Consider the following 12,618-nt stretch of genomic DNA (forward strand, 5'->3'; position numbering starts at 1 on the left):
ACATCGGTCACGCCGAGGACGCTCCTCAAACCCGAGGTCCCCGGCACGCGCCACGCGGGCAACCGCGGCCGCGTGACACGATGTCCAGCAGAGCCCCCCCGCCCCAGCTGCCCCGGGGGCGGCCCTTGAGGGGCCATCGGGGGGCCGGGGGACAGAAGGCGACCGTGGGGACTGACTTCGACGCCTCGTGACCCCTCGCCGACCGCCCCCAGTCGCAGAGAGGGGGACCGCGACCCCTCATCCGACGTGGGCTCCGCGCCTGCGAGACAGCCTCACGCTACGGGGCGTGGCGTGCGACGTGGGGGCGTGGCAGGGCGTGGAGCGCGCGCGAAGGGGCGTGGCGCGGCGGAGCGGTGCGTGGTGCGATGGGCGGGGCGTGGCGCCGGGTTGGTTGGGTGGGGGGGGCGGAAGGCGTGGCACGGCGAAGGGCGCGTCGTGCTGGCGCGCCGTAGCGGCCGAGGGAGGCGGGCGGTGTCTAGGCCCGGCCGGGTGAGGGTCGTGCGGTGGAAACGTCAGATCCGGGCCGTGGCCTCCCGGGCTGGGATCCTGGTTGGAGGGGACGGGGGACGGTCGCGGTGGGTGGGAAGGGATGAGGCTGTGGGCGAGGCCGCCGCGGCGGAAGCAGGGGAAGACAGCGGGGGGGCGGGGGCGTCTCCTGGGAGCCAGGCCTGGCCTCTGCGGAGGCTTCCTCCGGGGCAGGCGGAAAGTCGAAGCGAGAGTCCCCGGGGGATCCCCCCACCCCACCCCGGCCAGCGACCTGGTTGCGGTCGCTTTGGGGCCCAGCCCAAGGTGCGGGTTGCTATAGCAACCAGCTGGGGTAACCAACTTGTCCAGGTTTGCGCAGGATGTGCTGGTTTTGGCACTCAGCACTGCAGGCCTCCAGCCCGCTGAAGCGATCCTATTCGGCCTCCCGCGGCTCCGGCCAGAGGAGACCTGGGAGGCCGGCCGAAGGCCGACCTTTCACACTGCCTTTTCAATATTAGGGTGAAGGCGCCCCGCACAGCACTTTCTCGGCCAGGCCCAAGCATGCCAGTCCTTGTAAGACAAAGACTTCAATGGGAGCCTTCCTCCTTAAAGGTAGGTAGAATACAGAAGGGCACATTTTGTTTGGTGTCTTGGAACTTCAGCCCAGGTGTGGAGCAGCGAGGACGAGCGTCTGCACATATCGGAACTTTGACAAGAGTGACCTCTGTTTGAGAATTTCTTCCAGACTCTGGAACCCCAGGATTCTGGTGTCCAGCCAGAACGGACGTTAGCTGAAAATTTCCCATCAATTGTCAATCATTAAACTGTAAACATCCAGATAATTAGAAAATATGGGGGCGCCTGGGTGGCTCAGTCGGTTAAGCATCCAACTTCGGTTCAGGGCATGATCTCACTCTCTGTGCGTTTGAGCCCGGCCTGGGGCTCTGTGCTGACAGCTCAGAGCCTGGAGTCTGCTTCAGATTCTGTGTCTCCCTCTCTCTGCCCGTCCCCTGTTCGTTCTCTCTCTCTCTCTCTCTCTCTCTCTCAAAAATAAAGATTTTTAAAAATTTTTTAAAAATAAAAGCAACTATGATAGGTTCCAGACAGCGAAGTTTAATTCTTTTTTCCTTTTCTAACTCAAAAAGCCTTGTGGTGAAGCAGCTGTTTGACACACTCAGAAGGAAGGATGACAGCTATACAGAGGAACACGATGTGAATGGAAGAGACCTGTCATTGTGAGTCTGGCTTTTGATTAGTCACCTGGTGTCTTCCCCAGGGTGACATGACTTTGAGGCAGTAAACTTCAGTGACTGAGATCTATTAGGAGCCTGCAGTTAAATTACAGAAATGGGCAGGATTTACATCAGTTCTCTTTTTTGTGTGGTCTGGAACATCTCTGACTCACCTTGGAAAGGCTGAGTATTTTTCATGTGGCCCTGATGACTCAGTTTGTAATATTGTTACCCAAATGACAGAAGGAAGTAGGCAATCAGGTCATTCTCTTATGGTTTTTATAACGGGAGCAGGTTCTTTAAGAGAAGAAGGGATGAATTTCATTATTTTTCTTTTCACTTTTTCAGATCCTCACCCCAGGAAATTGATTGGAAATGGGAGGGGGGGGGGGAACCCGTTGTTTGGTATGAATTAAAAAAAAAGCAATCCGTTTTTCCATTCTAGGGAGAGATTATACATGCAGGTGGAGGGTAGGTAGATTAAAGTCACCTGTATGGATATGCATTGTATATTTGATTCCTTGTGTTTTTCTGGTAGATGGAAACAGTACGGCACTCTGAACATACGCTAAAAACAGCTCTCATCTCGGAGAACCCAAGGCTTGTGTCACAGTATGAGAAGTTAGATGCTGGGGAAAGGCGTTTGCTGAACGAAGCCTTCAAGCCAGACCATGATCTCTTCGGACCCATTACCTTGCATTCGCAATCGGATTGGATCATCTCCCATCCTGAGGCTCCCCAAGACTTTGAACAGTTTTTCAGTGATCCTTACAGAAAGGCACCGTCTCCCGACAAACGCAGTATTTATATACAGTGCATTGGTGTGCATCGGTAACGGGCTGGATTTGTTTGGTTTGCGATGGGGCTGTCGCCAGGGACAGCCTGGGTTGCTGATATCATTTAAGTGGGCAGCTTTTATGATCTTTTTTTAAAAAAAAAACCTTTTTTTAATGTTTATTTACTTTTTGAGAGAGAGAGGGGGGCAGAGGCAGAGAGAGAGGGAGACACAGAATCCGAAGGAGGCTCTAGGCTCTGAGCTGTCAGCACAGAGCCCAACGTGGGACTCGAACTCACGAACTGCAAGATCATGACCTGAGCCGAAGTCGGATGCTCAACCGACTGAGCCACCCAGGCGCCCCATGATCATTTCTGACATTCATCACAGTGGTGGAAGCGTTGTACCCAAATTGCCTTAAAAGAGGACATTTTGTTTCTTTCTAATTCATATTCACATCAATGAGTGATAGAGGTTTATTAAAGATTTAGAGTCCCATTTGCTTCTAATTTCAGATTTCTAATTAGAGACTGAGGTAAAGACTGAATGTTTTGGGGTGCCTGGGTGGCTCAGTCGGTTGAGCGTCCGACTTCGGCTCAGGTCGTGATCTCAGGGTCTGTGAGTTCGAGCCCTGCGTCGGGCTCTGTGCCGACAGCTCAGAGCCTGGAGCCCGTTTCGGATTCTGTGTCTCCCTCTCTCTCTGACCCTCCCCCATTCATGCTCTGTCTCTCTCTGTCTCAAAAAAATAAAGGTTAAAAAAAAATTAAAAAAAAAAAAAGACTGAATGTTTTAATCATCTTCGAGTCTGACTTTACATGCTCTTCCACCTTACAGGCTCTCTAGGCAACACCAGAATTATCAGTGAAGAATATATTAAATGGCTCAAGGGTTACTGTGAAGCATTTTTCTACGGCTTAACAGTGAAACTCCTGGAACCAGTTCCTGTCTCTGCCACGAGGTGTTCCTTTAGAGTCAATGATAACACACAAAACCTACAAATTCACGCAGGTAAATTAAACAGCTTTACAATTTGAACTGAGTACAGGAGATCTATACATAGGTGTATATGGAGAGACATGTGTGGATGTACGTATCTCACACACGCATCCCTTTTTAAATAGGGCACATCCTGAAGTTCTTAAAAAAGAAGAAACCTGAAGACGCCTTCTGTATTGTGGGAATAACGATGATTGATCTCTACCCAAGAGACTCCTGGAATTTTGTCTTTGGACAGGCCTCTCTGACAGATGGTACTCCTTTTTGACATTATTGGTAGAAATATCCTCAACTTGAGATTACTGGAAGATGTTGATAGAGGGAAAAAGTTCCAGCCAGTTATAATGTTGGTACTAAAGGCTGTATGGTATTTCTTTTTTTTTTTTTTTTTTTTTTTAATTTATTTTTGGGACAGAGAGAGACAGAGCATGAACGGGGGAGGGGCAGAGAGAGAGAGGGAGACACAGAATCGGAAACAGGCTCCAGGCTCCGAGCCATCAGCCCAGCGCCTGACGCGGGGCTCGAACTCACGGACCGTGAGATCGTGACCTGGCTGAAGTCGGCCGCTTAACCGACTGCGCCACCCAGGCGCCCCTAATGGTATTTCTGGAGCATCATGCTGGTGTGGGAAATGTGCTGTGGATAGATTCTGATGACCTGGGTCCCTGCCCCGCTCAGCCATTCACTACCTACGTGACCTTGAGGCCAATAATACCGATTTTTTTTTAAGTTTGTGTATTTATTTTGTGGGGGAAGGAGCAGAGGGAGAGAGAGAATCCCCAGTAGACCGCACACTGTCAGCATAGGGCCTGATGTGGGGCTTGAACTCAGGAACCGTGAGATCGTGACCTGAGCCAAAGTCGAGAGCCGGAGGCTTAACTGACTAAGCCACCCAGGCGCCCCTAACAATACCTATTTCGGAGAGCCCTTTTGCGATGGGTTACCTAACAGTGCTGATACATAAACAGTGTGGATACGTAAACTGTGTATATATGCCTGGCATATACATAAGGCGTTCAGCACAGCAGACAGTAGGTGTCCGAAACTGGGTAGCAAGGTGAATGAAGTCCAGTAAGGATGTTTGAACTGTCGTTAACGTAAGTGAAAGTCTTGCTGGTTGCTTTTCAATTCTTAGTTCTCTCATATAGACAGGAAACTATAGGCTGATGTACAGGTGTGTGCTTCTTGTCCTGTGTCTCATGACGTCTTGTTATTTTATTTTTGTAAAAAAGTCGACTCCAGGTTTTGATTTAAGATGTAGTCACCTTGACTCACCAGGGCTTCTGCATGGTGATACTGGGGGTAGGAAAGGATCTGGAAGCAAATCCTATTTTTGCCTAATTTTTTTTCTTCTTCCCGTCTGTCCACTTCTTTCCTCCGCACCCCTCCCTTTTTGCTGTCATCTCTCTACCTTCGTCCCCTAGGATCTGACAAGTTGGAGGGGGACAGTCCAATGCACTAAGGGGAGTGGTTGTCTGTTAGCAACGTGGCGGTGGGGAATAGGTACCTGGGACTGTCCCTATTCTGAGTTCCAGTTTGTGGACTGTCTAGGTGTTCTCGGTCTTTCACAAATGTTTCTTTGTTAGGTATCTCCATCTCTGACACATTGATCGGGTCGGGGGAGGGGGGGGACCCAGGGCACCACAGAACCTGTTCATCCCCCTTACTCCTTCATGGGGGTTTCTCCATTTACATTCCTATGGCGCCCCCTCCCCAGTCGGCATACTCTCCTGGAGACTCTGGTCACTGCTGTCTTTCTGACTTTTGTATGAGCTGTCTTTCTGTCAGAAGTAAATTTTTACGAGCTAAACTTTTATGTCCCCTTTTATTATTTACCTGACAGAGACAGAAACTTTAAAAATGTAAAACAATTTATCTGGACATTGCCAGCTGATGCATCTTATGCATTTCAAGAGGGCAGGAGGCATTTTCCCAAAATGTTTCTACTTTAACTCCCCCCCCCCCGCCCTCCCTTTAAAAAAATTTTTTTTTAGTGTTTATTTATTGAGAGAAACAGAGAGAGCGCACGCGTGTGCATGAGTGGGGGAGGGGGCAGAGAGAGAGAGACACACACAACCCGGTAGGCTCCAGGCTCCCAGCTGTCAGCACCAGAGCCTGACACAGGGCTCGAACTCACCAACAGGAGCCAGGAGCCGCCTGAGCCACCCAGGCAGCCCACCCCCCACCCCCTTTTTAAGTAAGTTTCTTAACTGCTGCATGGCCTCAGAGAAGATACAGGCTTGCAGGACTGATGGGCCAGGCAGTGAGACAGTATCTTGCTACAAGTGACTGTTCTCTCCAAGTTTACGAAGACGGGGATTTTAAAACGGAGAAATATTTAATTACTAAAGAAAATAACCTTCCATTTGTAGGATTATCAGGAGGAATGTTCTCACTAGAGGTATTATAATGAAATATGCTCACACTTCCTTGGCAAGAGGACAGAGGAGGTCAGCCGTGACATGAATAGATTCAGTGTTTTCTTAACTTTCAGAATGTGCTCTTTCTCTCTCTCTCTCTCTCTCTCTCAATATCAAATACGAGGCGACATTTTCCAAGGGTGGGGTGAGGAGCATTCTCTTTGGATCAGGTTGGATTGGACAGACTTACTGTGAATTCATTTCTTTGACAAAAAAAAAAAAAAAAAATCCTTATTACTTTCAAGTAACAACTGAAAGAGACAAATAAAAGTGATCATGTCAACAAGTGCCGTCATAAAGCCGTGCCCTTTAGAACGAGCTGTGCAGCAAAGCCTGTTCTCCACCTGTGCAGAGGTGGTTGCTATGAGCCTCAGGGTAACAGGAAGTCAGTTACAAGGGTGTTTATTCTGGTCACCCGACGGCAGCCACATAGTACAGTTGTGTTGTGAGCGAGGAAGGGCAGGAGGGAAGAGGGTCTGTCTGTAGGCGTGGTCTCAGGCATGGTCTCCAAGCATCAGGGCAGTCACACGGCGGTTTTCCTCAGCCTGTTAGCAGGGACATCCAGGAACTCTCCCCGACACACAGGACCTAGAGATCTGTTTATTGTGTTTTTTTTTTTTTTTGTAAGTTTATTTATTTATTTATTTTGAGACAGAGACAGAGAGAGCACGAGCTGATAAGGGGCAGAGAGAGAAGGAGAGAGGATTCCAAGCAGGTTCCATGCTGTGAGCGCAGAGCCCGATGGGGGGCCCGATCCCACAAACCGTGAGATCGTGACCTGAGCCGAAACCAAGAGTCACACGGTTAACCGGCTGAGCCACCCAAGTGCCCACGTTTGTTGTGTTCTTAAAGAGTAAAGTTGGGGCGCCTGGGTGGCGCAGTCAGTTAAGCGTCCGACCCTTGGTTTTGGCTCAGGTCGTGATGTCACAGTCCGTGAGATCGAGCCCCGCCTTGGGCTCTGTGCTGATGGCGTGGAGCCTGCTTGGGATTCCGTCTCTCCTCCTCTGCCTGCCCCTCCTCTGCGTGCTCTGTCTCTGTTGCTCTAAAAATAAATAAATTAACTTAAAAAAAAATAAGAGTGAGGTCATGGGTGTGTGTGGTCCATTTTTCAACGTTCCTCTTGGAGTACTTGATTTGGACTATTCTGGGGAAAAAAAAGACTTCTTCCGTGGGGAACAAAAACCTCTGGAACTCCCGATTTCTCGAGAATTTGGACCTCGAGCCCTTTGTGTTTTACAGGGCAGGGCAAATTGGACAGCAGCGGCAGACTTGGGTAGGGAAACCCGGGGCCGACGGCCACCTCTGTCTTGGCAAACCTCAAGCACATGAGACCGTGGGAACATGGGAGCGCAGACGAGACGCCCGGGCGGGCTCTCCTCTTGGTTTGTCCTTCAGGAATCTTGCTCCCGTTCTCTTGCTGCTTGTCCTCCTTTTGTAGGTGTGGGGATATTCAGCTTTGCCAGGTATGGCAGTGATTTTTACAGCTCCCGCTACGAAGGCAGAGTGAGCAAGCTGCAGAAAGGATCCTCGAGTGACTATGCAGTTTTCGATAACTATTACACTCCTCAAGTGACCAGTGTTCTGCTGCTTCGTTCCTGTAAGGTGAGTTGTTGAAAAAAAAAAAAAAAAATCCAACAGGAGTATTTTTTAAAGAGCTCTTCCCCCCCCCCCCCATGTTTATTTATTTGTTTTTGAGAGAGAGACAGAGAGGCAGAGAGAGAGACAGAATCCCAGGCAGGCTCCACACTGCCAGCACAGAGCCCGATGAGAGGCTCGAACTCACGAAACTGTTGAGATCATGACTTGAGCCGAGATCAGGTCGGACGCTTAACCAACTGAGCCACGCAGGCGCCCCAAAGAGCTCTTAATTCCCTAAATTGTATGTCAGCAGTCCTTAAGGTAATATGATAAATGAATTTGTATCATTCGTATGCTTTTGATGGACATCGTGTTTGCCTGAAATTACCAATAAAAACAATTTAAATGGATACCTTACTGATAGTGACATTTACAGTATCTGTGCTGGAATTATGCCCTGTTAGTTATGTACAGCCTCAGTTATGTACAGCCCCACATCCTCACCACTAGTTCAATTCCAGAAGTCTGGTATGAGTAAGTAACTGACTCTTTGAAGTTGTGGTCATCAAGTAAAGCCGCTCTTGGAGGGCCTCTGCTGGCAGGTGTCTTGACAATGGCTTCCTCTTGGGCCCCAACCTTCTACTGAGGTTAGCTCCACTGACAGCTCCTGATTAATCTCCCCAACTCGTGCTCTTTGGAGAGCCTGTTTCCTGATTTTTCCCCTTTTCCTTAGCCGGAGACATAGGCATTTCCTGCAGCTGGGAAGTTCTGCCTTCATTCCTAGCCATCTCTTCAGGTTTGAGAGCTACACTGCCTGGAACAGTGTTTTCCGAGTGTGTACCCTGCATCAGCATCCGCTGGTGTGCTCGTTAACGTGGAGACGGGAGCCCCCTTCCTTCCAAACCTACGGACTCAGCGTCCCTGGGAGAAAGGACCCAGAATCTGAATCGTAACAAGTGTCCCACTTGTCTGGAGCATGGCTCTCAGGCTGGGATGATCTTGCCCCCCCGGGGACTTTTTGGCAAGGTCTAGAGACGTTTCTGGTTGGCCCAGTTGAGTAGAGGCTGTGGATGGTGCTAAGTATCCTACAGCGCCCAGGACTGCTGTTCTCCCCTCCCCCTCCCCCCCCTCCCCCCCCCAACACACAAAGAATGATCCTACCCAATACATCAGGGGTCTCAAGGCTGGGCAACCCGGCTGCAGGTATACTTAAGAAATTAAGTCTAGGAAGGAAGGCAGTGTAAGTAGGGAAATGAAGGATTAAGTTTGGGGGCAGGTTGAAGTTTTGGTGATGATGGTAAGGGAGTTGCCTCCCCTACACTTGTTTCTTGGAAAAACAAGAAAAAGAAGGAAGGGCTAACCCACTGATGACGGTGGCGCCATAAAGCTTTGATGTGAATGTCTTGCAGACTTTAACCCACGAGATCGGACACATATTTGGACTCCGACACTGCCAGTGGCTCGCATGCCTAATGCAGGGCTCCAACCACTTGGAAGAAGCCGACCGGCGCCCCCTCAACCTTTGCCCCATCTGTTTACGCAAGTTGCAGTGTGCCATTGGCTTCAACATAATAGAAAGATACAAAGTAAATGAGGGGAAGAACAAAAGGGGGAAGTGGTTATATAAGTAGCAAACTACCATTTTCTATTAGGCCCTTCTCTGGAACTATAATTTATCAGAGGAAATTAGTGCAAAGATAAGCAGGAAGCTGTGGTTACAAAAAAAGAAAACCCTGCAAAGAAATCTCATTAAAAACTGCCTGGCCCCGGAGAGCCTTACACTTGTCGTTGAGTGAGAAATGGTGAAGGAGGTAATCTGTACTTCCCATTCCCTAAGGCCAGGAGAGCTTGACTCGTTGCAGAACAGTAAACGTTGATGCGTGCGGCCGGGTTCGTTTCTGACAGCTACGGAAAATGCATAGAGATAGTTTCTCTTTCCAAATGTGGGACAGGGGTATGCAATTCACTGGGAGGAAAGGATGGGTTTCTTTACGAAGGAAGAGGGGAGGTACCGAATCTCAGGATGCGTGTGCGCGTACGTGTGTCCACACGTGCCCACGAACGTGTCAGTGGCCATCGCGGGACTCCTGGTGGGTGGGACCCCGCGTGCAGGTGGCTTTACATACGTGCGTCCACCTGCGCCTCTGTGCACACTTGCAGACGTGCCCGCTTCCGCATCGGGTTAAAAGCACGCGCCCGGTGCCCCGTGGGACATCTGGCGAGCCGAGGAAAGCCTACCCCTGCCGCCCAGCAAAAACCCGTGAGGGGTGTCTTTCTCTCTGGTCTTCCCGCCCCCCCCCCCCCCCCGGGCACACTCTGACCATCACTCGTAATCCTAGCGTGTGCGTTGGAGGTAAACGCTCTTTCACCCAGTGTTGTTTCATGTGCACAAACATCTTTATCAAACGGAACATCTCCCTGGGGCAACTGAAGTCACTGATTGCGATAACGTGATTTTGAAGGCCGTGTTTTTCTCTAGCCTAAAACTGTCTTGCTCCGATTTGTTAAAATGTGCGTCTGGCTTGTGTTTTTCAAGGCGCTGGTGAGGTGGATCGAGGACGAGTCGGACAGCCCCGGAGTCAGTACGAAGCGCAGTCGTGAGGGAACCGTGGATTTACCGAAACCCGTGGACGCCTTTAAGGAATGGAAAGAGTGGATAATAAAATGCCTTGCTGTTGTCCAAAAATAAGGACCTTCACTTCACATAGGAGTAATTAAAATAAACAGTTGCAGCCTCTGCTTTCATTTGGACGGAGTACTTCGTTAGAATACACTGTTTACCGATTCTGCCCGGTGTCAGGTAACAGGATGGAACCTTCTTGAAAGCACCTGAACTTTGAAATGAGGCTTATTTTTTTTAATGTTTATTTATTTTGAGAGAGAGAGAGACACTGTGTGCGAGTGGGGGAAAGGCAAGAAGAGAGAGAATCCCAAGCAGGCTGCATGCGGTCAGCGTAGAGCCCGACACGGGACTCGAACTCACAAACCGTGAGATCATGAGGCAGACCTGAGCTGAGATCCAGAGCCGGACGCTGAAATGACTGAGCCACCCAGGCACCCCATTTTAGCATTGTGAATGATAGGAACTATAAACTCCTCTGTCTTGATAGCCTGGCCTGTGGTAGGGAGCACATCGTTTCCATTCTTCAAATATGCTTAGGTCTCGAGAGAGCCGGGACCAGCAGATAAGTAAGTAAATATTCCAAAAACTGCTGCCTGTGTCCTGAGAACGGATTTCCAAGGCACGTCATTTCCGGGGGCTGACACTTGGTTCGTTTCCTGGAGGAGGGACTCCCTCCTTTGCACCCAGGCCGGTCATCTGCTCTACTCGATCCCTTACCTGTGGCCTCTCCTTCCCAGACGGGGGCTGCCTGCTCTCCTTTTATTCTTTGCTGGTTGTCGGCTCGAGCCTCAAGGACGCAATGGCACACTTGGGTTTTCGGCAGCTTATCAAAGGTGACCTCCTGGGGCACCTGGCTGGCTCAGTTAAGCGGCTTGGTTTGGGCTCATGATCTCAACGTCTGTGGGCTCCAGCCCTGTGTCGGGCTCCTCGCTGACCGTGCAGAGCCTGCTTGGGATAGTCTCTCTCTCTGACCCTCCCCTGCTCGAATTCTCTCATGCGCAAAATACATAAACATAAAATAGAATGTGACTTCTCACTAGTTACAAGTGAAGATAGTGGAACTTGTACTACAACAGACATAGGATTTGTGAGGGGTCTTGCGCATGATTTGCTACAACGGCCCTTAAGTTTGTGAGTGTTGCACTTTGCCTGTAGGCTCAGAGCAGGTGTCGGGTTTATTCCCACAATAGTGTCTCCCTCCCTTCTCTGCACTGGGAAGTGTTTACTTGAGTAGGGGGAGGCCGTGATGCGGTTACCTGTTGGCCCATGATGGCCTGCAGGGCTGGGGACGTCAGCTGGATTTCCTCAGCGGGGAACAGGTTGAAAACCACAGACTTCACACGTCTCCTCTGAGAGATCAATGTATCCTGGAAACCTAGAAATTACGTCAGATCATTTAACTGAATGCTGGTGAGGAGACTGCATTTCTCATGTTCCCATCTTAACCTCAAGGGTAAAACTTCTGGGTAATTAAACATTTTGATCTTTCGACCCTAAATTTTTTCGCTGTTATTCATTATAGTGTGATTTAAAGCACATTTTATAACTGCATCAATGGTTTTCCTGGCTACAATTCATTTTCTTACTTGATTAAAGCTCATAAGGTCATTTAGAAAATGGTGATTTATGTTGAAACTAATTGGAGAGTGGGGCGCCTGGGTGGCTCAGTTGGTTAAGCACTGGACTTTGGCTCAAGTCATGATCTCATGGTTTGTGGCTTCGAGCCCCACTTCGGGCTCTGTGCTGACAGCTTGGAGCCTGGAGCCTGCTTCGGGTTCTGTCTCCCTCTCTCTGCCCCTCCCCTGCTCATGCTCTGCCTCTCTCTCTCTCTCTCTCTCAAGAATAAGACATTAAAAAAATTTTAAACTAATTGGAGAGAGAACGCTTGGTCATTCTAATATGAAAAGACAGTTAAAGGGAGTGTGGACTTTTACCGGTTGTTACAGGTTTTATTTCCTCCTTGAAAAATATCCTATTGTCCGGTCTGTTCAGTTTTCCTCCGTTTACCTACAAGGTCGGGACGGGTTTAGTGCTGTAGGTCAGCAAGGATTACAAACCTACAAATTCAGATTTGGCTAGGTGTGTCAGTTAGGGGTTGCAGTTATTTGGAGAAGATATAAAATCCATTTGTACCTACCTTGCACTGACCAGGAAAAAAGGCTTCTAGTAAAGAATCCAATCATTCAGTCCTTTACAAGTTGGACAAATTTCATGTGACAGGGACTTATTCAGCGATCATCAATTAAGTGTATAGTATCACATTGTACTTAAAAAAAAATTTTTTTTAACGTTTGTTTATTTTTGAGACAGAGAGAGACAGAGCATGAACAGGGGAGGGGCAGAGAGAGAGGGAGACGCAGAATTCGAAACAGGCTCCAGGCTCTGAGCGGTCAGCACAGAGCCCGACGCGGGGCTCGAACTCACGGACCGCGAGAGATCGTGACCTGAGCCGAAGTCGGACGCCTAACCGACCAAGCCACCCAGGCGCTCCCGCATTGTACTTTTAGACGGTTTCCTAGCGTTAAATTA

The 12,618-nt window shown here is 49.5% G+C and overlaps 1 protein-coding gene across 5 annotated transcripts; it reads left to right on the forward strand.

Moving 5' to 3' along the window:
* Positions 1-405: 405 nt before the first annotated feature.
* AMZ2 (archaelysin family metallopeptidase 2) lies at positions 406-10,211 on the forward strand. 5 transcript variants are annotated; one of them, XM_060645610.3, is made up of 9 exons: positions 406-489; positions 984-1,077; positions 1,611-1,700; positions 2,236-2,518; positions 3,307-3,480; positions 3,594-3,722; positions 7,327-7,490; positions 8,876-9,052; positions 10,003-10,211. In XM_060645610.3, the coding sequence occupies exons 4-9, from the start codon at positions 2,236-2,238 to the stop codon at positions 10,153-10,155; spliced, it is 1,080 nt and encodes a 359-aa protein (XP_060501593.1). In that variant the 5' UTR covers positions 406-489; positions 984-1,077; positions 1,611-1,700; the 3' UTR covers positions 10,156-10,211. The 5 variants fall into 5 exon arrangements, with proteins under 5 accessions (XP_060501593.1, XP_060501594.1, XP_060501592.1 ...); XM_060645611.3 differs by having other exon boundaries at positions 419-575; XM_060645609.3 differs by having other exon boundaries at positions 419-549.
* The last annotated feature ends 2,407 nt before the right edge of the window (positions 10,212-12,618 follow it).

The sequence above is a fragment of the Panthera onca genome, chromosome E1, assembly GCF_046562875.1.
Source record: "Panthera onca isolate mPanOnc1 chromosome E1, mPanOnc1 haplotype 2, whole genome shotgun sequence".
NCBI lineage: Eukaryota > Metazoa > Chordata > Mammalia > Carnivora > Felidae > Panthera > Panthera onca.